At 41.5% G+C, this 26,651-nt stretch overlaps 1 protein-coding gene across 1 annotated transcript in view; it reads right to left on the bottom strand.

The window, feature by feature from the left end:
- The window catches only part of CTNNA3 (catenin alpha 3), a 968,742-nt gene that overhangs the window by 349,893 nt on the left and 592,198 nt on the right, over window positions 1-26,651 (bottom strand). The window contains exon 9 of the mRNA XM_029911396.1: window positions 18,138-18,230. Within this exon, the coding sequence (XP_029767256.1) occupies window positions 18,138-18,230 (93 nt within the window). The remainder of the gene's footprint in view (window positions 1-18,137; window positions 18,231-26,651) is intronic.

Raw genomic sequence — 26,651 nt, 5'->3', positions numbered from 1 at the left:
AGTCTGGGAGGAAGGAAATGGAAAGCAGAGATAAACCATCACTCTGGAGTTGCATGTTTTTACATTGCAGCCCTTCTGGAAATATAATAGGAGAACTAGCAGTCTGCAGATTGCTGCTGTGCTAGTACAGGAAATCACCTCATGAATGACTCTGCTGGTAACCACCCAGAACACAACTCACTGGCACAGCCATCATTGCACTGTCAACTATATTTATTTTAACATTTGTAAAACCAAGGCTGACAGAAGTATCCAAGAGCTGTAAAATTCCAGCAGGCTACTGCACCTAGTGAAGTTAATGGCAAAATTCTCATTGACTTCATCAGCAGTATGAGCGCGTCTTGATAACATGCTAAAAAACTGTACAAAAACATATTTGTTTTTGTTATACCAAAATGTCATCCTTTCATTATAGAAGTAGTAGTATTATTAAGGTCATGGTATGTACTTTTAATTAATCTGTCTATTGAAAGACTGGAGACAATACTAAATAAGAATGTTGATATTGTTAGAGATACTAACATCTGTTTTATCTCTTTTAAAGCAGATGGTTGGGAAATCACTTATTCCCCATTTTCCTCTCTATTACTTCTGCCCTTGTACAAGACTGTGCTATGTGGAGAAAATTGTATTAGGCAAAAAAAAAAAAAGGCGAGATACCAGACACTTCAGCCAAGAGGATGAAACAATTGTGCTTATTAAGATGACACTGGTGAACAATTTTTATGATTCTCTACTAAAATACTCCCTCCATCCCCCACCCATTTTATGTACCAGGGAAGAGAACAAAATGGGTGATTGACTTTCTGTTATATGGAAGTAAATATAATACATAGGAAATTGAGATTCTGCAACAATCCATAACAGCATAAAAGATGTTTAAATTCTCTGTTATCTGAAAAATGCAATATATTGAGGGAATGATTTTATAAACCTATTAGCTGACTCAAGTATTCATTTTTTTGAAAGGAGTATTATGCAATTTCTTTAAATATACAACATGCTTTTATAAAGAAAGTACACATGAAACTAATATGTATAAAACCAAAGAAGGAAAAACAATTCAAAATAAAATCAGTACAAGGAATAAAGGAAAGATAAAAATCAAGAACAGGAAGTTAATAGGGAAAAAAAAGAACATTTTAAATCAACAATCTTTGAAAAGGAATATTTGTACAGTATTTACTTGTAAAGCTTGAGTGAGGTATATAGAGAACATCTGCTAGAGTGCAATAGTATAATGATTTTAGTTTGGGATGGCCATGCTATTTATAAGACTACAGAGCAGTGTTGGGCAATCTGAGGCCCGTCAGGGTAATCTGTTGGCGGCCTGCAAGCCAGTTTGTTTACATTGACCGTCCGCAGTCACACCACCCAGAGCTCCCAGTGGCCGTGGTTCACCATTCCTGGCCAGTGGGAGCTGCAGGAAGAGGTGCGGGCTGCAGGGATGTGCTGGCCGCCACTTCCCGCAGCTCCCATTGGCCGGGAACAGGGAACTATGGCCACTGGGAGCTATGGGCAGCTGTGCCTGTGGATGGTCAATGTAAACAAACTGTCTCGTGGCCCGCCAGTGGATTACCCTGCGAGCTGCAGGTTGCCCATCACTGCTATAGAGAATACATGATCCCTGTCTTCAGAGCTTACAATCCAAACAGACAAAGGATGTGGGATGGAATAAAATACATCAATAAATGCCTGGGGTGGAGTTCAGCAGCCATCTTACTAGGTTCAGAATGTTTGTTTTGGATTCTTTTTTAATACCCCCTTTCCCAACCAAATCTCATCTGTCTTGTTGCCACAGGTTCCCAGCTCACTCCATGGCTACCTTTTGTGTCCTTCCACCTGTCCCTGCCAAACCCACATCACAGATTTAGGGATGAATGTGAGAAAGATAACAAAAAAGCAATTGAAATGGTGCCCATGTTACTAGCATAGATCTACACCTGTACACCCAACTAATGCGTGTATAAATAGCAGTGTAAACGGTGAGCCAAGGCTTAGGCAAGTAGATTACAGTAGAGTGCCCTACCCACTTGAAACCTAGGGTATATATCCTAGAAGGCTCTCTACATACCCAAACAGTACCTCCCATGTCTACATTGCTATTTCCAGCATTGTACTGTCCTGCTGCCAGAGCCTTTCCCACTGCAGAGAAAGGCTAAAGCAATGGGGAAAGACTCTGGAAGGGGGAGAGGCAGAGGGGAAAGACTCTGGCAGCACTCCCCTGACAAAATCTTTCTTTGCTGCTCTGAAAGACTCAGGCAATAGGGAGCTGCCAGACCCTTTTCTGCTGCCTCCCCCCACAAGAGCCTTTCACTGGCACTTGTAGCTACACATACCCTACACGCCACCGGTAGCGTAGACAAGGTCTTAGTGTTCAAAGAAAGGGAGGGTTGCAGGGGAGGCAGAACCCTCATTATATAAAACCTGCCCCAGAATCACTGGCAGTCCCTGCCATTCTCCCTCACTGTGGAGACACACATATGTTATAGAGAAAGGGGGTGCTGTGGTATAAAGATATTATCAGCATGCATTTTGGATGATCATTTTAGTGACAAAGCCACAACTGAGTTATGCTGGTCATCCCAAATGAGTGCAACAGAATCACAGAATCTTAGAAATGTAGGGCTGGAGGGACCTCAAAAGGTTATCTAGTCCAGCATTCTCCACTGAAGCAAGACAAAGAATACCTAGACCATCCCTGTTCTTAAAACCTCCAATGGCGAGGATTCCACAAAGTTCTTTGGAAGACTATTCCAAAGCTTAACTGTTTTTAAAGTTAGAAATTATACCTATCTTAATCTCCCTTGCTGAAGCTTAAGACGATCACTTCTTGTCCTATCTTCAGTGGACAGGAGAACAACTGATTACTGTCCACTTTATAATAGCCCTTAAAGTATTTGAAGACTTATCAGATTCCCCCCTCGGTCTTATTTTCTCAAGACTAAACACACAGTTTTTTAAATCTTTCCTCATACGTTATGTTTTCTAAACCTTTGATAATTTTAGTTGTTCTCCTTTGGACTCTCTCCAATTCACCTATATCTTTCCTAAAGTGAGGGGCCCAAAACTGAATTCAGTGCTCCAGCTGATGCTTTGCCAGTGCTGAGTAGAACAGGACAATTACCTCCTGTCTTACATACTACACACTGGTTAATATATCCTAGAGTGATAGTTGTCTTTTTCACAACTGTATCACGTTGTTGGTTCATTTCAATTTGTGATCCATTATAACTCTCAGTTCCTTTTAATCAGTAATACTGCCTAGCCAGTTATTCCCAATTTTATATTTGTGCATTTGATTTTTCCTTTCAACAGCAGTACTTTGCAGTTGTCTTTATCGAATTTCATCTTACTGATTTCAGTCCAAGTCTCCAATTTCTCAAGGTCATTTTGAATTCTAATTCTGCCCTCCAAAGTGCTTGCAGCCCACCCCCCCATTCCAGGTTGGTGTCATCTGCAAATTTTATGAGCATAATTTCTTCTCCATTATCCAAGTCGTTAATGAAAATACTTGTCTAGCACTGGATGCAGAACAGAATCCTGCAGGACTCCACTATAAATGCCCCACCAGTTTGACAGTGAACTATTGATAACTATACTGCATACCATCTTTCAACCAGCTGTGCACCCATCTTATATTCATTTAATCTAGGCCACATTTCCCTAGTTTTCTTATGAGAATGTCATATGGGATTGCATCCAAAACCTTGTTAAAATCAAGATATATCACCATAAAATGTTTATATCATACAACACCATGATACAGTCCCATATGACATACATTACAGAAAAATAGTTTAATGAGATTTTTTAAAAAGGTTATGTGACATATATATAGATATATACCCTCGCTGCCTGTAAAGCCTTAGCTACTATGTCCTGATTCTTGGTTACACTAAGGGCTTGGCTACACTTGCGAATTAGAGCACATTAAAGCAGCCCTGGGAGTCCTAACTCACGACCTGTCAACACTGGCAAGGCACTTAGAGCACTCTGACTGCATCGCTAGAGCGCTCCTGGTAATCCACCTTGGTGAGAAGCATAACACTTGGTGCGCCTTGGGTGAAACGCCCGGGCATCAGTGTGAACGAGGTGTTGCATTACTGCACTCTGATCGGCCTCCGGAAACGTCCCATAATCCCCTTAAGTCAAGTGGCCACTCTTGTCATTGTTTTGGAATCACTGCAGGAATGCAGATATCAAAGCAAACCATTACTGTGGAATGCTGTGTGTGAGAGAGAGAGAGAGGTGAGGGGAAAAGGGGGGATCTGCTGCTGTCTGAACTTACAAGACAGTGTGCTGACGTGCTCTCAGCCCCCCAAAAACCCACTCTCTCTCCCCCCACATACACACAACACACTCCCTGTCACACTCCATCCCACCCCCCTCATTTGAAAAGCACGTTGCAGTCACTTGCATGCTGGGATAGCTACCACAATGCACTGCTCTCTGTGGCCGCTGCAAGTGCCGCAAATGTGGCCCTGCCAGTGCACTTGCAGCTGTCAATGTGGACAGACTGCAGCGCTTTCCCTACTGCACTCTATGAAAGCTGGTTTAACTCAAAGCGCTCTACATTTGCAAGTATAGGCATGCCCTAAGGCACCTCCTTTATGCCACTCTGGCAACTAAAAGGATTCACAAACTGCAGAGTCAGAAGATTCAACTTATAGAAAGTATGTGCCTTGGTTTTAATAGTCATCTAAAGTGAGGAACTAATGTCAACAATAGTCAAAACATACGAGATTCACAAACACGAAAAGAGAATGACATTAAGGAATGATAATTATATTGTGCAGGAATACGCCACTTATTCTGTTATTTTCATTAATAGCAAAAAGTGAAAAAAGAAATGGCGTATATAAATATAGACACAGACAGCAGTGCCAATGTGCCTATCAACAACATTGTTTACACAACCTGGAGCCAAATACTAAGGCTCTCACTACTGACTGCATTTTAATATTAACTATTATAGAATGAGACTGGTTTTAGAAGAGTTATGGCCTTAAATTCAGAGACAGTATTCAATATCATCTTCCTTTCCCAGTCAGGCACCACAAGAATTGTTATGTCATCCAAAAAGTGGAAGGCCTGAAATCATAGAAAAAGCTTTTGTAGCACAGCCACTGATGACATTAATACCCTGGCCCCACTCCACTGCCAAACCCAAGTAGTTTTGCAATTTTCTAAAATCAAAAAGCAGCTTTTCATTTTTAACTTATCATTGTGCCCGCACTTCTTTAGCTGTGATTAACGAGGCTGTATCCAAGAATTGTCTGTGGTCTGAAGCAACCCTCTACCATATATTGAAGTCCAGTTTGTAAAAGCGTCATTTTATGTCCTCAGAATTCCACAAGGATTTTTTCTGTGCTCTGCCTATTTGAAACAATAACCCTCTGTGTCTTGTTCTGTTCCAGGCCCCTCAACCTCTACTGGCTGCAGGAGCTCCTCGGCTTGCTCACACTGCTGCAGGAGCTTAGGCCAAAATACCTCCATGGACCATTCCAAGAGGAACATATCCCTGATTAACTTATAGTTCAGTTTCTGGAGAGGGTCAACAAGCCGATTCCAGTAACAAAGACAGAAGGACTTGTGGCTAGAGGAAAGGTATGCCGAAGTAAGAGGAAAGGATCAAGCTGGCTGAACAGCTTGAGGACAGGGTTTCAGCACAGGAGTAGGCACTTGCTTTGCAGTTCCTGGAACAGGAATGGCAGCTAAGGGAGGAGGACTGAGCTCAGCAGAAACAGCTGTTTGAGCGTCTCATATCACTAATGACCACAAGATAGCAGCTCCTGCTGCATCACTCACACCATGGCCTGACTCCTCTGCACACTATCCTGTGCTGCAGTCCAGAAGCAGCTTGGAAGACTCCATGGATGGGTGGCAAATACAATTGTGCCCCAGGAGTGGGCAGGGCAACCTCACCCCCTGCAGCCCTCCATATTGACCCCTCTCCTCTGTGGATGCCTCCACCCTCCTTCCAAAGTGCCAAGAGCCTGGTAAATGGGGAGAGAAGAAAAAGGAAAATGGATGGAAAGGTGATGTGCCACAATAGGGGGTTTCTGTCATGTACACGGTTTCACTGTTTGCACTTGTTCACACACTTTCTGAAAGGTTTCAATGTTGTTAAATCTGCATTTTTCAAACACACAAAATCTCTGTCAAAAAAATTTGCCCAGCTCTAGCCAGGAACCATCTTTCCCCTCTATTGATCAAGCTGCCATGATCCAAACACCTCCCATCTGCCTTTCTTACGTCTCCTTCTGATGGATATGCAGGTTTCTGAGTCAATTCAGATAATCCTTGAAAACTTTGGATGTTTATCCAAGCCTTTTTCTGAGCCTTGGTTGGAAATGTCACAGGAACAGGATTAACAAAGAGATTTCGTGTATCTCCCATTTCCAATTAAGCCAGAATAGCTTATCTCACAGGATTTCAAGGCTTCCGGCCAGGACTGGAATTGGAATCAAGAAATGCAGAGGCCCACAAAAAAGGGGGGAAAATAGTTAACCCAGTTGTTCTGAACCTGAAAAAATGGGCTTACTGAAGGCTTATGGTGGCTCTTATTAAATAAGATTCTCTTTGCCCATATCTAATTCCACTTGGACATACTTGAAATGTGTTATAAAAGTCTATCTAGTAGAGGGAGCTGCTGAGGGAGAAGTAAGACACAAATTATATTCAATATACTGAGTTATCCATATATTGAATATTAATAAAATCAATAGATGGGGCAGGTTAGTGTGAAGACTGTGGAGAAAAAGGGTGCACTTAAGACATTGTTCAATTTTACTGTATCAATAAAAATAGTTTGAAGCTTAGTGCAAATAGAAATATACTGCCAATATTTAATTCCTCCTAACATGCAATCAAAAGTGAGTAGTCCAGGCAGGGCCGGCTCTGGCTTTTTTGCCGCCCCAGGCCAGAGCGCCGGGAGGAGGGCGGAGAGCCCGGCCGGGGCTCCGCTCTCCCCGGCGGCCGGAGCGCCGCAGGGAGGGCAGCGAGCCCACTCGCGGCCCCGCTCTCGGGCCGGAGCGCCGTGCCGCGCTGCCCCCCTCCAGGTGCCGCTCCAAGCGCATGCTTGGTGGGCTGGTGCCTGGAGCTGGCCCTGAGTCCAGGTACAAAATTCCCATTGAACTCAATGGACATTCTAGCATTGAGTACTTGCAAGACTAGACACAAAGAGACATTACAGACACTGACAGCACATTAGACAATCAACCCCAACACACTTTCCCCCCATAAACTTGAAGCCAAAATGTGATCTCAGTGCTTCATGTAGCATTATACTTCAGCTGGGAGTCATTATGATTTCTACTAAACCTGTTCTACACACCTCAGACCTTCACTTTGTTGATTCCATCTGAAATAAGCCATTAAGTTTATAGTCATAGAAATGCCATCCACCTTCCTCAATAGGTGGGGAAACTCGATGGGACTGGTTGTGAAGGGGGATAGTCCCAGCAGACAGTGAGGAACTAATTAGGAGACATTTCTTGAGAGGGATACCCAATAGATTCTTGGCCAGCTTCAGAGGGAGGGGTGCTGATTTGTCAGATTTCCGCAGCTCTATTCAAAACTGGCTCCCCAAGACGAGTGCTAGGTTTTATTCCCCAGATTTTGGGATTTAATCTGGAATGGGGGCCATGTGGATCCTCTCAGCTCTGTTCTGGCAGCACCACCCTACTGAATTGGAAGTAGGAATGGGAATCTGGCCTGACAGATGCTGCACGTCTAACCAATCGCTCACTGGGGGACGGGGGGGCAGGAAAGAATTTTTTCCTCCCATAGGTCAAGGACCAGGGAGTATTTTGCCTTCCTAGTAGTGCCTTCAAGCCACAGTGGTTAAAGACGGAATGTGCTTAGTATCTATCTGAGGCATGGCAATGTAAGGTTGTTATTTTTAAGAAACAGGAATGGCCCTAGCAAAAATCTTTGCCTTTCCAGTAAAAATACACATTAAAGGTGTTATTTACTGTTTGGATGTCCCAGTCCCCATTTTGAACTCCACGTCGGGGGGGGACGGGACGGGAAGAGTTGGAGGTGAGCCACGCCACTGGCATACAATCTGCCAATAGCAGATACACACTGCTAGCTGGGGCTTCTCATAACTTCTGCATTGGTTCATATTGCTGAAATCCCTCCCGTTACTGTATTAATGAACATTAATACAGATCCAGAAACCTACCAGGCTTAGGTCAGCTTCAGTCTGGTGTTTGTCTGCTGCAGGCTCCACTGTGGGCTCTTCCTTGGAGGGTGCATCAGCTCCTCTGAGTATGGACCCAGAATGTGCTGCTCCTGCCACAAAACCTGCTCTGGAACCAGTTTCAGCAACAGAATAACTTCATTGTCCCCACTCAGTGCCTGCTGCTGGGTGTCATAAGCCCCCATGCTAGATTCTTGGGCCAGCAGGGCACCATCCCAACTGACCAGGTCATCCTTGGCTCCATGCTAGGTGCAGTGCCCAGCATCTGATCAAACTCCTTATAAAACAGGCATGATTTTTTGCAAGTTGCCAGTGGTGCAGTTCTGGTTCCTGGTTCTCCGGTACTCATTCTTGAGTCGCTTAATCTGCTGCCTGCACTGGTCACTGGCTCAGTAAATTTGCAAAGCTGCCAGCTTCTTCACTATTTGCTAGTATGCATGATCTTTCCTGGTACACTTACAAAAGTCCATGGTTTTTCTGGCCTTGCACTAGAGCTTTTCCAAAATCAGGCTGTGCTCCCATGACCATGAAGCAGCGCACTTTTCAAAAATCTTCTTCTGTTCGGTCTCCACTGCAAACACAGAAGGCTCTCTGATGGTGTGTTTGCAGCTCAGTGGTCAGAAGACAACAGACAAGTTAATGTTGACTTACCAAGGGTGGTTGCTTTCATTTTCAATAGAGTAGGTTCAAGATTCTTGGGATAGAGAGGACAAAGGAAGTTGACCGATGAGATTGGGGGATACTTTTTGGAGGATTTGCAGGACCTGAATCAAGTGGGTTGCACCTATATTGCAAAGCAATGGGGGTTGAACCTCGGGTTAATGCTTGACCTGAGCTCAGACTCTGCAACTCCACATGGTCCTGGGACTCTGGGTTAGTGTGATTTGTATGTGGACAGAAGTAGGTTTAGGCTTGAGCCTGAGTCATAGCCCAGGTTTACATTGCAGTGTAGACATACCCTGAGTAGCCTGAGGTCAGACTTTGTGGCCCTTGCAGGCCAAGGTCTCTACCCTTCTGCACCCTTTGTCCCTCTTGTGGGGAGGAGGGTGCTAGGACTTACAGTTAGCTCAGTTCTGGGGGGTAGGCTGAGAAGAGTCTACTCAGAATTACAGGTTATAGGGAAGGAGCCCTCTTACACCCACATTGGAACCTATTAAATGCCTGGTACAGCAGAGTATGAACAATGGGTGGGGAGTAGCCCCCGCCCTGTGTTAAAGTTTAATAAAATTGTGGCCTGTTGCTTAAATCCATCCATGTATCTGTCCTCATTTCGCCGCTGTGTCTGTATCAAGTGCTCTATGCCGTCTGTATTTTCAAGAACAGCATCACATTTGGCCACAACAGCTTCTGAGGCAAAGGGAATAAATCATTCTCTTTCCTTAGCTCATCATAAGCCTGCTGACCACTCCAACTAAACCCTACAAAACAAATTAATAAATCCATAGACCTCAGGGGTGATTTTCAAAGGCACAAAAGTCAGTTACCTGTGTAACTACCATTGACAGTAATAGGAGTAATTGAAAGTCAATGGGAACTAAGTGCCTAACCGTCATTTGTGCATTTGAAAATCTCTGTTTACCCTTTGCTTTGTAAATACCTAGAGGCAAAGCCCAGCCTGTGATATGTGGCTGTGTGTTGGGAAGGAGATTGGAGAATCCTCCAAAAAGTATCCCCCAATCTCATCGGTCAACTTCCTTTGTCCTCTCTATCCCAATGCTTCTCACTCCTCACAAGCAGTAGAATCCCTAGCTAGGGATCAGGGGACTGTCAGGAGACTAAGAGGAAGCCAGCTTCCATGTCAATATAACACAGCATCAGTGGCAGCTAGGGCACACAACTTGGTCCTCAGCCAGCTATCACGTACACTGGAATCTGTAGCATGTTTGCTGGTTGTGTGTGTGCATGAGTGTACTCGGGTGTGTATTTGTTCTTTTTCAAAAGTGAGCAGTAAGGTATCGCCTGCAGCATACCCTGCCACCCAAGTGTCTCTTCCCCCAATCCATTTAGGCCTCTTTGGGCAAGGAGGCTCCTGTAACAAATTTCTCTTGGAATGATAAACTGTTCTCAATATGTTCAGCCTTTAGAGCCAATATTCATATTTGAATGTGAACACTGGCTCTGACCCAAAATCAGGCATGAATACAAATAGCAGTTTCTGTGTCCTGCCCTACTTAATATTGTTTTTCACTTTTTCTAAGATAATCTTTCTTCTTTCCATGTTATCTATATTACACAGATAAGACCAATCTCTGGAAAAGGAAATTTTGTTTTGCTGTAAATGTGTTTTCTGCAAACTTCACTGCTCTACAGCCAAAATGCTTCTGAAATAAATGTAGTCAAACTTTACTAATTTTGGGTCACTGAGAACGAAAATGATGCTTAAAATTGTTGATTGGCTCTAGTTTTCAAGATATGCTATTGGGTCAGTATAAACGACCCTTGACTTGGGAATGGCGGAGGATAAGTGAGTTATAAAGGGAAGGGATCTCAATTTAAACCAGAAATGACTAAAATACATCTTTGACTGGATCTATTAATAAATCTATGACTGGGTTTGGACAGTACTTGCTTTTTAGGCAAAACAATGAATGATGCAATCTGAAGCTGGTATTGCGTCATACATGATATGAATTGCATCATGTTATTCCTAGAAGTCATGGATGATGCAATCATAACGAAGCTTACATCACTCTGCTGAACAAATTGCCCTATATCAGCTCTAGAAATCATACAGTGTCGTGCTCTCTTATTTGTCAGTGTTTGATTTTGCAAAAGGACACATTTCTGTTTAACCAAAGTGAGCAGAGATGCCTCGTACTTGTGTGAACAGTGCAGATAACTTCTGCTATGTTTGTGGTGAAGTGACTTTTGCATCACAAAAGCGCAGTATAACCACTATGGTTAAGAAAGCCTATCACCTTTATTTTGGCTGCAAAATTGGAGATCAGGACAAGAGGCGAGCCCCACACATATGCTGCAACACTTGTGCAACAAATCTTCACCAGTGGTTGAATAGGAAAAGGAAATCTATGCCTTTTGCAGTGCCAATGCTTTGGAGAGAGCCAACAGATCATCCCAGCAATTGTTACTTCTGCATGGTGCCTCCAGTTGGGAAAGGTGTGTCAAAGAAGAAAAAGTGGACTGTGCATTATCCAAACATTCCATCAGCTATACGCCCAGTACCCCACGGAGAAGGACTGCCGGTTCCTGATGCACCAGAATCATTCTCACTTGAGTCAGACGAGGAAGAGGATGAAACTTCTGGTCCTGAACCATCAATGTCACAGGACACACATTTTCTCCCATCCTCCTCCTCTGAACCACACCTCATAACACAAGGTGAACTGAATGACCTTGTCAGGGATTTGGAACTACCCAAGAGTAAGGCAGAGCTGTTGTGCTCCAGACTACAGCAGTGGAATCTCCTGGCAGGTGATGTTAGGGTTTCCATGTTCCGTGACTGTCAAAGGGATCTTGTCCCATTCTTCTTCATGGAAGGTGATCTTGTAGCCTGCAACAACATCGATGGTGTGATGGCAGCCCTCAACATCGTTCACGATCCAGATGAGTGGAGACTGTTCATTGATTCATCGAAGACGAGTCTTAAAGCTGTTTTACTGCATAATGGCAATGTTTTGCCATCAATTCCAGTTGGTCATGCAGTCCATATGAAGGAAACCTATGACAACATGAAACAACTTTTGAGGTGCATAAACTATGACCAACATCAGTGGCAGCTTTGTGGCCATTTGAAGGTTCTTGCTCTCTTGCTTGGTCTGCAAACTGGATACACAAAGTACTGCTGTTTTCTCTGCGAATGGGATAGTCGTGCAAGAGATTCCCACTACATCAAGAAAGATTGGCCATTCCGACAGTCATTGGAGCCTGGGAGGAAAAGTGTTCAGCATCCACTACTTGCTGAATCAAGGAAGATTTTGTTACCACCCTTGTACATCAAGCTGGGTCTGATGAAGAACTTTGTCAAGGCCATTAACAAAACACAAGCAGCTTTCAAGTACCTCCGTGGAAAATTTCCAAGGTTAAGTGAAGCTAAGATAAAGGGAGGTGTCTTTGTTGGTCCTCAGATTCGTGAACTTCTTCGAGATGATGCATTTGACCATGCACTGCGTGGCAAGGAAAAGACGGCATGGAAAGCCTTCCAGTTAGGGGCAATACATTTTCTCGGAAACAACAAGGCAGACAACTACAGGTTGTTGGTGGAAAACCTCCTCAAGGCATACAAAAGCCTTGGTTACAACATGTCACTAAACAGGGCCGGCTCTGGCTTTTTTGCCGCCCCAGGCAAAAAAGCCTCCCACTGCCCCACCCCCCTGCGGGGAGCGTGGCAGGGGAGGGCGCCGAGCCCGGCCGCGGGCTGCTCTCCCCGGCGGCCGGAGCGCCGCGGGGAGGGCGGCGAGCCCAGTCGTGGCCCCGCTCTCGGGCCAGAGCACCGCGCCGCCCCCCTCCAGGTGCCGCCCCAAGCACATGCTTGGTGGGCTGGTGCCTGGAGCCAGCCCTGGCGGAGAGCCCGGCCGGGGCTCCGCTCTCCCCAGCGGCCAGAGCGCCGGGGGGAGGGCGGCGAGCCCGCTGCGGCTCCGCTCTCCCCGGCGGCCGGAGCGCCGCGGGGAGGGCGGCGAGCCCAGTCGCGGCCCCGCTCTCGGGCCGGAGCGCCGCACCACGCCGCCCCGCCCCCCTCCAGGTGCCGCCCCAAGCGCATGCTTGGTGGGCTGGTGCCTGGAACCGGCCCTGCACTAAAGATACATTTTTTGCACTCTCATCTAGCTTTTTTTCCACCAAACTGCGGAGCAGTGAGCGACGAGCACGGCGAGCAATTTCACCAGGACATTGCAACAATGGAGAAACGCTATCAGGGCAAATGGAGCCCATCAATGCTTGCAGACTATTGCTGGACAGTGACAAGAGATGCTCCATTTAATGAATACAAGAGACAAGCCAAGAAGCGCTGAGTAGACACTGAATAGGACTAAACTATGTACATAATAGTTTTTTGCCTTTTGTTTCATAATAAATTTTATTATTTATCCCATATTTATATAACCCTTTTGCTGATTTTTAAAGTGTTACATAAACAGGACAGGTGAAATATTATCATAAACACGTGAAAAGACCTAGGTTTACAATTTATGATTAAAACTCTACTATCTACACAATACACATAGACATAAAATGTAAAAACTTAAATATCTTAGAAACAGTAGCCAATCAGTTGTTTTAATTGTCATATTTGAATTCAGCACATCAAAATACATAATAAATAGCACATTTTATCTCTGAAGCAGACGACTTCTCAAAAATTGTAGACCAGTGCTTTCTGCATTAGTTCAGAAACCTGTTCTAGAAATATCCTTTCACCAGGTTCAAGTCAAAGAAAGAATGGACTGGTAGTAATAGCTTATGTACATTTTTGGCCAGTCAAGGGATATAAACTTGTTTTTGTTTTATCAGGAAGGTGTTCCAGTATTATTATTTAATTATTATTATTATTTAAACTGCTAAAGAAAACTTCACACTCAAAAGAGGTGAACTCCTTATATAGCCTCCTCATACAGCTTTTCTCAATTTATCACCTCATATCCAGAGAAAGGATAAGCTGACTAAAAGAACAGACTTACAGAAGCTATATTTACAAGCATGTGAACAAAATGTCAAGTCTCTCTCTCTACTCCAGCTTGGGGCATTGGAATTAAGAAGCTGTGCTCTGATGGGGATGTTTAACAGAGCATCAACCATGGTAAAAGTCATAACTATATTAACCGTATTGCCATGAAAAACATAAAATGTTTGGAAAAAATTTGAATTTAAACTTTCTTCCAGTTTTTCACTTTTTGCACATGGGCAGAGACTGAGAATATGAATGAGGAAGCAGAAGACAGAAGGGAAAGAATGGGAATTTAATTGAGCCAGCTCTTGGGCTCTATCAGTAGATCAGACTTCTGAGGGTATGTCTACACTACAATTAGACACCCATGGCTGACCCGTGCCTGCTGACTTGGGATCACAGAGCTTGGGCTAAGGCGCTGTTTAATTGTGGCGTAGACATTCTGAGTCTGGCTGCAGCCCAAGTTTTGTACCCTTTCACCTTGCAGGATCCTAGAGTCCAAGCCTGAACATCTACACCACAAGTGAACAGCCCTTTAGCCTGAGTCAGCTGGCACGGGCCAGCCATGGGTTTTTAATTGCAGTGTAGATGTCAAGGCTGTATCCCCACTTTGAACTTTAGGGTACAAATGTAGGGGCCTGCATGAAAACTTCTAAGCTTAATTACCAGCTTAGTTCTGGTCCGCTGCCACCATTCCCTACCCTGGGAAGCTTTTAGAAACCTCTCACCAATTCCCTGGTGAATACAGATCCAAACTCCTTGGATCTTAAACAAGGAGAAATTGACCCTTCCCCCCTCCTTCCTTTCACCAACTCCTGGTGAATACAGAGCCAAACCCCCTTGGATCTTAAAACAAGGAGAAATCAATCAGGTTCTTAAAAAGAAGGCTTTTAATTAAAAAAAAAAAGGTAAAAATCATCTCTGTAAAATCAGTATGGAAAATAACTTTACAGGGTAATCAAACAAAGAGCTCAGAGGACCAGGACACCGCCCCCCCCCGTCTTAGGTTCAAAGTACAGCAAACAAAGATAAACACTCTGGTAAAAGGTACATTTACAAGTTGAGAAAACAAAGTAAAACTAAGACGCCTTGCCTGGCTTTTTTACTTACAAGTTTGAAATAGGAGAGACTTGTTTAGAAAGATGGGGAGAACACCTGGATTGATGTCTGGTCCCTCTCAGTCCCAAGAGCGAACGACCCCTTAAACAAAAGAGCACACACAAAAGCCTTTCCCTCCCCCAAGATTTGAAAGTATCTTGTCCCCTTATTGGTCCTTTGGGGCAGGTGTCAGCCAGGTTACCCGAGCTTCTTAACCCTTTACAGGTAAAAGGATTTTGGAGTCTCTGGCCAGGAGGGATTTTAGTACTGTACACAGGAGAGCTGTTACCCTTCCCTTTATAGTTATGACAGTAGACAAAGAAGAAAATGCGGAGGAACTACAAGGGCCTTAGAGAAGAGGATCTGACTCTCCCATAGTAGACAGGCTGGATCTTCGTTCTCCTAAATTCTCGTGATTTTTCCTGTCCTACTCCTCTTAATGGCCAATTATGTAGGACAGATCCTTTGTTTCATCTACCCGCGGAGTGGGGGAAGGAAGGGGGAGAGCAATAAGAAATCTCAAGAATCGAGGAGGAAGGGAACCCAACTTTTTCCCACTCCAACAGCTTATAGTACTGTTGCATATAGTACTGTTTTCTCTGGGAAATCCAAATCTTTTAACTTCTTCAGTTTTCTGCATTTCCCACATTTCTGAATAGTTTAGTCTCCATCTGTAAGAGGGTCCCTGTCTGTCCTAGAGGAACACCTGTAGAAAAACCTAAGAACCTTTGCAGTGAGAATCGCTGTACACACAGTGTCAAATATGGAGGCATTAGGAAATTTTCTGCCAAATTTCTCTCTCTGCAACATAAAAGGGGAATATTTCCCACATGTTGCAATGTCATGTTTTTCACTATATATAAGAAAAGTTACATGTGATTGCTATGTAGACACTTCATCAATATTGGATTTTTATTGAGCCTGCAAAGTGTCAGTAAAATAATTATTCAGTACAAAAACAAAACCACTAGTAACAAGAAAAGTAGCTCCTTTTTATTTGCAACTACTATTTAATTAATTGCTATCTTAATGATGACATTTATCTACATTAAACATTCTTCAAAGAGATCCCCCACATAAAGTGTATGGAAGGCACATAATTCAGGAACTACTGTCATTATGTAAACAGCAATGCTATCTATCTGTTCTGGTGTAGATCCACAATTTATTTTTTATATTTGAGCAATATCAAGACATACGCTTATAGTCTCCGTTTGAGTAACCGCATTACCCCATAGTTCAGAGTCACTCCTACTTATTGTAGCTGCAGTGCAGGACAGCCTCTGTAATATGAGTCTATATCTATGAATTCTAATAATATAAAGATTTTTCCTCCGAGGGTTGTAAATTCTATATCTATTTTTCACAGTATAATACAGAAAATGCTACTGTTCGAACCTGCTGCATTCTGGGGCCCCAAGGATTTTTTGAATTCAACCTTTTCAGATTTCAATTCAACTACCATGGTTCCCATCAAACAATGTAGCTTACACAAAGAAATGCCTACACGGCATAACGGTAAAAACAATCCAACAGCTAATTTTGTCCCCCACAGGGATTCAAGCATATAGGGGACATGTTGCATGCAGATCTCCTCCTTCCAGGTCCCATGGAGGCCCCCTGCACGGATTCTCAGAGCATTCTTTCCCCCTTTGGAGGGGTTTTTTTCCGATAATAAACGATCTGGGGTGTTATTAAAACCCATGGACCTAATTGTGCTGCTCTTAGTCCTTACTTGGGTAAAATATCCATTGCTTTCACTAGGAATGTTGCTTTAGTAAGAGAAGAATAAATTCTGCAGTATTAATAAATTATTAATAATTAGTATTTGGCATATGTGCATCAGTTTTATTTTATTTTATGTTGTTGTTTTAATTGAAAGTGCTCCACAATCGTTAATAATTCATACTCAAAACATCCCTGAGAAGTAAATGTTATTGCCATTTTACTGCTAGGAAATTGAAATATAGGCAGGTTAAATGGCTTGCCAACTCATATTGAGACAGAATTAGAACTCAGGTGTTCCTGGCTCCAGATGCTATACTCAGACCATGCCCCTGTGTTTAGAAAAGGAACATAAATCTCGAAACAGAATAAAGCATTAAAAACATGCATTTTTACTCTGAGTACAAACACAACCTGAAAAAAGCTACTTGGTCACAAATTGTACATACAAATTTAGCGATAATAATCAATGAAAGCAAAAACAATGGACTGAACAACACTCAGTTGTAAATAATTACAAAAATATTCACAGTCCATTACTGTGATTGAACTGAAAGTGCTGTGTTTGTAGCATGCATGGCATTATTGACATCTGTGTCTCTTTTCTAGCCTTATGTGCATTCCAAGCTTCTAATGTATGTTAAATGTGCACTGAGAGAAGAACAGATCCCTTGATCTTGTAACAGGAAATATCGTTAATCTTTGGTCTTTAGTGTCCTATTTCAACTACAGTAATCTTTCAAACTTGTTAAAAGAGAAGAACCTTAAAGGTGTTGCATCAGCTGCACTATTCTTTAAAGATCTAATCTTCTTGACTTAACACAGCCTCAAGGCTGATGCACTCCTACACACAGAAACCTGTATAGTTCTTTTAATAGAGGAAATATAATTTCTCAATTTTACTTTCAGTTTACTTCAACAGGATAATGTACTTACCCTGAATCCTTCAAATATACTAAATATACTAAATGCATGTTTGGTCCTTTACATTAATATTCTTGGTGAAAATGTACTTCTTGTTCTGCTGCTTGTCATTTATCCTCCCAAAAGAAAAGCCCAAAATTTTTTGGGTGGAGACAATCAGTAGATCCCAAACCCATTAAGAATAAAAAAAATCAAAGTATATAAAAGTTAAAAATAAAAAAATATATTTGTTATAGTGGGCAAAGAGAATCCCCAATTAGGCTCTGGGATTGGCATAGTTTATCCAACCTGGTTAATTTCTAGCAATATCTCTAGCAAAATATGCTTTTCCAAATTATTTATTGCTGTCAGTCTATACAGATTATTAGCTACTCTTTTGTTTCAATCTCTTACAAATAGTAAAAAGAGAATAACTGAACAGTTTCCATTTGAATTACCCTTTGCTTTCTAATTACTGTTTTAGCCTGAATATTTAGGAGTGAATGAACGTGTACATTGGTTTATACTCTATATGGGTTACACACAGTGCCTTGTGATGGGAATTAATTGAAAAAGTCATACCTGTGGGCACAAAGTCTCTATATGATTAGCTGCCATTTGGACAATTTTAATTCCATCTTCATTAGTTGATAGTGAACAAGCAAGATTAGCCACCTTAAAGAAAAAAAGTATTTTAAGTATGCATTCACTTTCATAAAAATAAATTGCATAAAAATAAATATTGCCTTGCTAAACTGAAAGAAATCTATGCAAGAAGCATTATTTTGATAAGTTAATTTGGCAAAGAACATGTTGGAACAAGGACACTGTGACTATGAGAGAAAGGAGGTGGGGAAAAAAGGTAGAAATAAGAAATCTTATGAAATTTTCCTGATTAGGGTCTAATGCACAATGGCAACTGAATACTAGATTTTTCTCCAGAATTAGTGCTGGGGATAACATTTGTCCCCAATAGCATTGGGAAGCTTGAAATTGCATGAGGTTTTAGTTAGCTAGCTTGTGGCTGCTTTTATTATTTCTCAGAGGCTTCTGTTTATGTTGCCGTCCCATTTTCCCCTGCTTTCAGATTCCTAAACATTAAACAACATTACTCTTGATCTGGCACGGTATGAATAGGTGGAGTGGCCTGTTTGACAGACACAGTGGACTAAGTTCTGTCTACACACAGTTTTTGTATTACTATAACTACTTCAGTGTGGGGGAAGGCTGATTTTTACCAGAATAGTTACCCCAGTAACTCCTAGTGCAGACATGGTTATATCAGTATAAAGGTGCCTTATGCCAGTATAGTTTATTTATTTTACTATTTGTCATAGGGCAAATGCAGCCCTCTCTTCCATGGGTGGTTCTCCAGATGGTTCCACTGCTCAAGAGGTGTGGCTGGATGTGAGAGAACAAGGGGCACACCTGTCCCTGCTGTGCATGGCAGCACACATAAGTGGAGGCTAGGCATGGGGACAGATAGAGCTGCGGGATCTGCATCCTCATGGATCCTCCCATTCCCAGCCTCTAGAGGTCACAAAAGATCCCACATCGGCTATTTCACCCATTAGGCTGCAGTTACTGCCACAAAATGGCTTTGTTTCATATGCATCTGTCCAACGTCCACCCTGGCTACTTGGGCCAGGGGCTGGGCTATAAAATGCGGCCTATGCAACACTTTACATACCCATAATAAACATAACCCTTTAATATATAGTAATATTTTACAGTTACTTAGTGCTTTACATATCGCACATGATGTAAAAATATTAACAATTTCATCCTCATTTACCAACTTCCTGGGATGTTATTTCTATAGAAGATGAGTAAATTAATCATGTTCTATTACCAGCGGCTATTATTATCCTAATTTTACAGTTTAAAAAAATTAAACAAAAGTTAATTAATTTGTCCAAGGTCACATAAACAGTCTTGCCAGTCTATGCATTCAAAAATCATCAGTAAGGCTCCGAAAATAATGAGATTGGTTTAAAAATCATGATTTTTTTAAAATAATAATTGTTGGGTTCTTTTCATTTGCCTTTGGGTTTCTGAGTTTTTAAGGATCACATTTCAAGCTTCCTTCCACAATGAGATCTAGAAACTTAATATTTTAAAAAATTTAAGCTGAGACATTAAGAAAAACACCCAAAATCACAAGACTTGCAAATCACAAGACTTGGCGACAATGCTAAGAGTTAGTGTAATAACTGGAGTTGTAATTCCTGCATTCCAGTCTCATCCTCAGTGTACTACACAGGGCTGCCATTTAGATAAGATATACTGTACAGAATGCACAATCGCTAAAAAGGTTCTATGAAAACTTCATGGATAATTCTTCGAAAACATCTGCTCAACTTGCAGCTGGAGTCAAAAAAGCTTAAAGAATGTTAGGAACCATTACGAAAGAGATAGATAAGAAGACAGAAAATATCATAATGCCACTATATAAATCCACAGTATGCCCATACCTTGAATACTGCAAGCAGTTATGGTCGTCCCATCTCAAAAATGTTATATTTCAACCGGAAAAAGTACAGAGAAGGGCAACAAAAATGTTTAGCGTATGGAACAGTTTCCATATGAGGACAGAATAAAAAACTGGAACTGTTCATCTCAGAAAAGAGATGACTAATGGGGAAGATGATAGCGGTCTACAAAATAATGAATCATCTGAAGACAGTGAATAAGGAAGTGTTATTTACCCCTTCACATAACACAAGAACCAGGGGTCACCCAATTAAATTAATAGGCAGCAGATTTAAAACAAACAAAAGGAAGTACTTCTTCACACATTGCATAACCTGTGGAACTTGTTGTCAGTGGAAATTGTAAAGGCCAAAAGTATAAGTGGGTTAAAAAAAGAATTAGATAAGTTCATGGAGGATAGGTCTATCAATGGCTATTAGCCAAGCTGGTCAGGGACATTATACTCTGGGTGTCCCTAAACCTCTGACTGCCAGATGCTGGGACTAGACAGCAGGGGATGGATTGCCCTTTTTGTTCATTCCATCTGAAGCATTTGGCACCAGCCCCTGCCAGAAGACAGGATACTGGGCCTGATGAACCATTGGTCTGACTCAGTATCACCATTCTTATGTTCTTAGCTATAGGTAGCATCATAAAAATTTGTAGACACTTTATTAATTCTAAAAAAGGGCTCACTTTAAAAAGTTGTTTTCCCTTGTTGGTCTGAAGTCAGGATTCCTTTGCAGTCATGTTTGACAACCAATAAGTGTAATTATATACTGTTTTTTAAAATAATTGACTTTTTGTTTGTCACACACATTGAACTGTCTATGTGGGCTAATGTAACCACTTTTCTAGTATATTACGTTCACTTGCACTGCATTAATATACCATTGCATATAAAGAAACATTCCAAAAGGTTAAGTGCAAAAAATATAGATCTTTTCCTAAAGCAGTAAAACAAAAATACAATAAAAAACCAATGAAATTTTCCTTCAAATTAAAATAAATCCTCTTAGTATCATTTCCTCTCTGCTACATGGTCCCACGTGTTTCCAGTTTCATTTCATAGTCTACAGGAAAGTTAAGAAAACTATGTTTAATATAGCATCCATCTTCAACACATGTATGGTGGGGAAATCCTCACAGCTTTTAAAGCTGCAAGCCTCAAGCCCCAAACCCCAATTCCTTGGTACAGCCAAGGACTGCACAACGTCAGTCTGGATGGGAAGTGCAAAAGTATCTTCAAGTAAGTTTTTTCCCCCTTCCCCATTTTGGGGGCGTCAGTGCTGTTCAGGCATAAATTTGATCAGCCTGAAAGCTGACTCGATCTGTGCCAGTGGGCAGCAGCCACTATAGACCATAACAGCAGCTAAGAATTTGTCAAGCATATGTTACCATGGCCATACTCATCTCGCTATGCAAAAGGCCAGAAAGGAATGTCTGGTCTTCCTGTAAAAGCCACTGTGTTTCCTCTGGGCCCAAGGATGCTGATAAACATTCTTATAATTTGGTATGAGAATGACCTCTAGAGCCAGAAAGATTCTATTTTATCTGGAATTCAGGTACCAACACATTTTAACATCATATTTGACATAGAATATTTTATGGTCATGTGCTTCCTCTGTTGGCTCTTCAGTCACAACAAGCATTTCCCTTGAGTTGGGCAAATTCATAACAGCATCCATAATGATGGTAAAGCACAAATAAGGAATAAGGAAATAAACAGCAAGGAACTATATAGGCTTGTGTTCCACTAGGAACAGAAAAATATGGCTGTTTTGCATGTGGAAAAGGATAAAATTCACAGGACAAGAACATATTTTGTAAGAGTCTAAGAGGTATTTAAAAAAATCAAGTACTAGAAAAAATAGTTGTATTCCTTCAGAGATCAACTATTTTATTCCCTTACAACTTTTCTGCTAGGTAATTGTGATTCCTGCCAATGGAGCTAGACCAAAGGTGAATTTGGCACTTCATCATTCATTTTGACTAACACTAGGAAATCTATTACATTTCTTTTTAGCAAAATGGGTAGAAATGTCTATGACTCATACTCAGGTAGCACAACGTCAGTGTGTAAGAAACAAGTAAAATTATCAAATTGCAGCTTGCCAGTTTCTATTGAATGTGACTAGATTAACAGCAGCACTCTACCCTACAAGACAAGGAGTCAAGGCTCTGGTGAATCTTTATCATTGGATACTAGCCTCAACCATCAACACACTAGCCCCCAGAGTCTCCATTCCTCTCTCCCCTTTGCCCACACAGACACCCCATGCCACATGACGAGTGAGACTCGTGAGCCAATAGTAGAAAACAAAGGCTGAAACAGGCAGATGGAAGTATCAAGAATTTATCCAAACCTATGGTGAGGCTGTAATACAGGTCAGGAAAACCTTCCAATCAGCCTCTGTTGATACTGTAAATTTTGCTCCAAGAAGCTAACCAGGGGGTAAACTACTTCATCTGTCCTGAGTGCCTATAGCTCTTAGAAGAACTAAGCACCAAGGATTATGAAGAACTATCATCTTCCTTCCCACACACATGCATGAAAGTTTCTCAGACACCATGGATCCACTCCTACTATACGCGCCAATAAATGCGTGCTTTCCCTGAGTTCGGTACATTCTTCAGGAGAAGAAGAGAGAGAATTAATCATATGTTACAGATATTAGTCACATCACTTCATGCTCTGCTGGAGGCATTCAGATACTAAGGTGATGAGGGCAGTATAAGCACATAGAATAGAATAGTGCAATATTACCCATAGGTATAACCTGCTCCTTAAATCTGACTGATTTTTAGAATACAAAGGAACTAATAAATAATATTCTTCAATGTTCAGTCTCTGTGAACAAAATGATGCATTAATACATATTTGTTTTATATTTGTTACCTGAAATAAAGCTCCTTATGTGCACTTGAATCTGCTGTTTCATACGCACCACTGATTTAAAACCAGACTTCTATATTTCCTGATTTTTTTGTCACTTTATAATTCAATGAGCCACCAATTTCTCCATGCTAGAAATGGTTCTAAAAGGAGCAGAAAGAACTATCTGTTTAAAATATACAGGGCCGTCCAGAGGATTCAGGGAGCCTGGGGTCTTCGGTGGCAGGGGGCCCCTGTCGCCGAACTGCCGCCGAAGACCCGGAGTGGAAGAAGCTCCGGGGGGGGGGCCGGGCCCCGCAAGAGTTTTCCGGGGCCCCCGGAGCGAGTGAAGGACCCCACTCCAGGGGCCCCGAAAAACTCTTGTGGGGGCCCCTGTGAGCCCCGGGGCAAATCCCCCCACTTGCCCTCCGCTCTGGGCGGCCCTGAAAATATATACCAGTTAAGGTGAAGCAATCTTACAGGGTGTGTGTGAGAAAGAGTGACACACACACACAGGGAACAACAAAATGAGCCTGTGACTGAGCATGCATGTCTAGAATGGATGAGAAACATAGAATATCAGGGTTGGAAGGGACCTCAGGAGATTATCTAGTCCAATCCCCTGCTCAGGGCAGGACCAATCCCCAGACAGATTTTTGCCCTAGATCCCTAAATGGCCCCCTCAAGGATTGAACTCACAACCTGGATTTAGCAGACCAATACTCAAACCACTGAGCTTCTATGATGTTCATCTGCCATATTCAGTTTGCGGACGACTAACCTTCAAAGGCAATGCTACTTCCTTCACCAGTGTAGTCACCAAGCTCAGCAAGGCTTGGCGGGTAGCTGGCTGTTTTCAAGTTTCACTTAAATTGCTGATTTGAGAGCACTTGAACTGTTCCCAATTTAGCTTTTTTAAGCACCAAGCTCTGAGGCTGCAATCCCATTACCCCCTCTTGACTCACTCTCTAACTAATATGTAATTAAACTGTAAGTGTAAAACACATATTTTAAAGTTGTTCTCTTTGCAATAGCTAATCTATAAAAAACAAAATAAAACAAAAACAGAGTGGACATGTTGGATATGATTTTAATCAGAATAATGCTGTTCTTGCTGTTTTATGGGCCATCAGCTATATAAAATGTAATAAAGAAATCAATAGTTTAAGCAGAACAATGAAATGTGCACTGAATAAACAATAGGCACTAATACAATTTTTGTATTGTTTTGTACAAAATGGATTGCGCTTAAGAACAAAAATCACTACATATTATATTATGACTGACTGAAAGATGGAAAAAATCACACAATCAAAATAATAAATACATCATAATCCTAATATCTGTGACTACAGATTCATTAACTATAGCATGAAAAAAGGGGGAAGAGTGTTTGCCCTTGTCTTCTGATTTAACACTTTATACTTATTATTCACCCCAAAGTCATTCAGACTATACATATAGAGTGGGGGAGGGATAGCTCAGTGGTTTGAGCATTGGCCTACTAAACCCAGAGTTGTGAGTTCAATCCTTGAGGGCGCCACTTAGAGATCTGGGGCAAAAACCAGTACTTGGTCCTGCTAGTGAAGGCAGAGGGCTGGACTTGATGACCCAAGGTCCCTTCCAGTTCTAGGAGATAGGATATCTCCATTTTAAAAAAAAAATTGGCCCTATCCAGCCCATATAAGACTCTGGATAAAATTCTGGCTCCAGTGAAGTCAATGAGAGTTTTGCCATTGACTTCAATGGAGAGTCAGGCGTTTACCTTATCAGGTACAGAAGCTCCAGAAGGCTGCTTATATTGGCTTCACACTGGCCTAGCATATGGTGAGAAAGTCCACCTCATGCTCAAGGGTAGGGAAAATCAAACTTAGTCATTGCATAGTGGGAGGAAACAGTACTGCTTGGAACAATGGGCAGTTTATGTAAATATGCTCCAAGTCCCTTAAGGAGCCCTCATAGTAAGTTTTTTGGTTGTTGTTTTTTTGATCTCTGCCACTAAACCTGTGCTGGGAGCATGAATTATGACAATCCTTATGACTCAGTAACCCTCTTTGTGTATGTCTTCTAAGCTATGAGCTAGGGATGTGATTCCTAGCTCAAGCAGACATTCTCACACTAGCTCTCATCTGAGCTATTATTATATTAAAAGGGAGTTTTGCAAATTACTGCAATAGGACCAGGATTTAGCCCCACATAATTCCTTTCCCTCCTTAAAGTTAACATCCTTCAATTATCTGCAGACTCTTTTCAAATCCTCAGTTGTCTCTCAGACAAACTACACTTGCCACTTTTAAACTTTTCACATACAGTAAGACAATCCTTTCAGGCTTCTGATAATTTTTGTTGATTTCTTTAAAACCAAGGAAAAGGCAAAAGAAGCAAAGTATTTTCCATAAAAATTAACTGAATGTTTAATGAATTTGCTTTGATACTTTTGTGTTTGCTTTCCACAAACATTCAAGGGATCAAGTGTTGTCCGAACAATTGAAATGAAACAAGTCGTCATTTTGACTTTTTTGACTTTGATTCATTGAAATTGACAAGTTCCTGTGAAGCATTTTAATTTTGACAAAATGGTATTTTCCAGCAGAAAACTGTTGTTAAAACATTTTCTACCAGCTTTAACCCCAAATACACTTTCCTTCCAACTTGATATCATTGTTGCTTATCATAACCCTTTGTTTATAGTCCTTTGGCCAATTTTCAGTCCACATTACATTATTCCTATTCAAGGAAATTTTAATTAAGTTTCCAAGTATGATTTGATGAGATAGCATCAAGTGCTTTACTAAAATCCATATATAATGCATCTACTGCATTCCCTTCATCCATTAATTTTGTAATTCTATCTAAAAAGCAATCAGGTTTGTCTGGCAAGATTTATTGCTAATAAATCCATTCTGCTTATATCTCATGGTTCCATTATCCTCTAGATATTTAGTTATTTTTTCTGTAAACATTTCTTCCATTTGTTTAGAGATACTGATTGTCACAGTTACTTTTATTTCCTTCTCCCCCCACCCCCAAAGCACTACTGCTTGCTTTTTTCTATCATTCCTGTACTTACCAATTCTCCATGATTTTTCAAATACAACTATTAGTGGTACCACAAATCAGATAACTAATTAATTCCTTTCATGCCCTATGCTGTATGCCATCCAAATAAGCAGATCTGAATGTGTTCAAATGTTTCAAATATTCCACATGCCCACTATCATCAAAGAGAAGTTGAAACCTCACGGAAAACTTTGAAAATTATTATAGTTTGAAATGAATCTGCTTTTGGTCTGTGCCATTTTACAGTAGAACAACGCTAATCCACACTTCACTATTCCTCATACCCATACTTAATACACAAAAGAAGTTCATCTCTCCTCAGCAAAGATCAAGGGCCAGGGTCTTCAGCTGATGTAAATCAGCATAGCTCCATTGACATCAATGGCGCTATGCTACTAGTGTGTACCATTGGTGTATACACCAGATGGTAATCTGGCCCTTAATTTCAGAAAATTGCAGTGAGCTCTCATATTGTTAACATGTTCTGGCCTCTACCTCTCCTCTGACTACACATAATTGCTTAAAATTCATGCTGTCATTTTCTCTGTATTGTGGATATACAAGACCTCTCTCCACAGGGCAGGGAAGCTAGAGAGAGACAATATTCTATTTGATTCATCTTCTTATGGTGTGCCTATTTACCATGTGCCTAAAACTGCTGTGAACCATGCCAACATCTGGTATGTGTT

Source organism: Terrapene carolina, unplaced genomic scaffold (genome assembly GCF_002925995.2).
Source record: "Terrapene carolina triunguis isolate 2854851 unplaced genomic scaffold, T_m_triunguis-2.0 Scaffold95, whole genome shotgun sequence".
Taxonomy (NCBI): Eukaryota; Metazoa; Chordata; order Testudines; family Emydidae; genus Terrapene; species Terrapene triunguis.
Note: the sequence above shows the minus strand (reverse complement) of the source record. Positions and strands in the feature narration are given on the sequence as shown.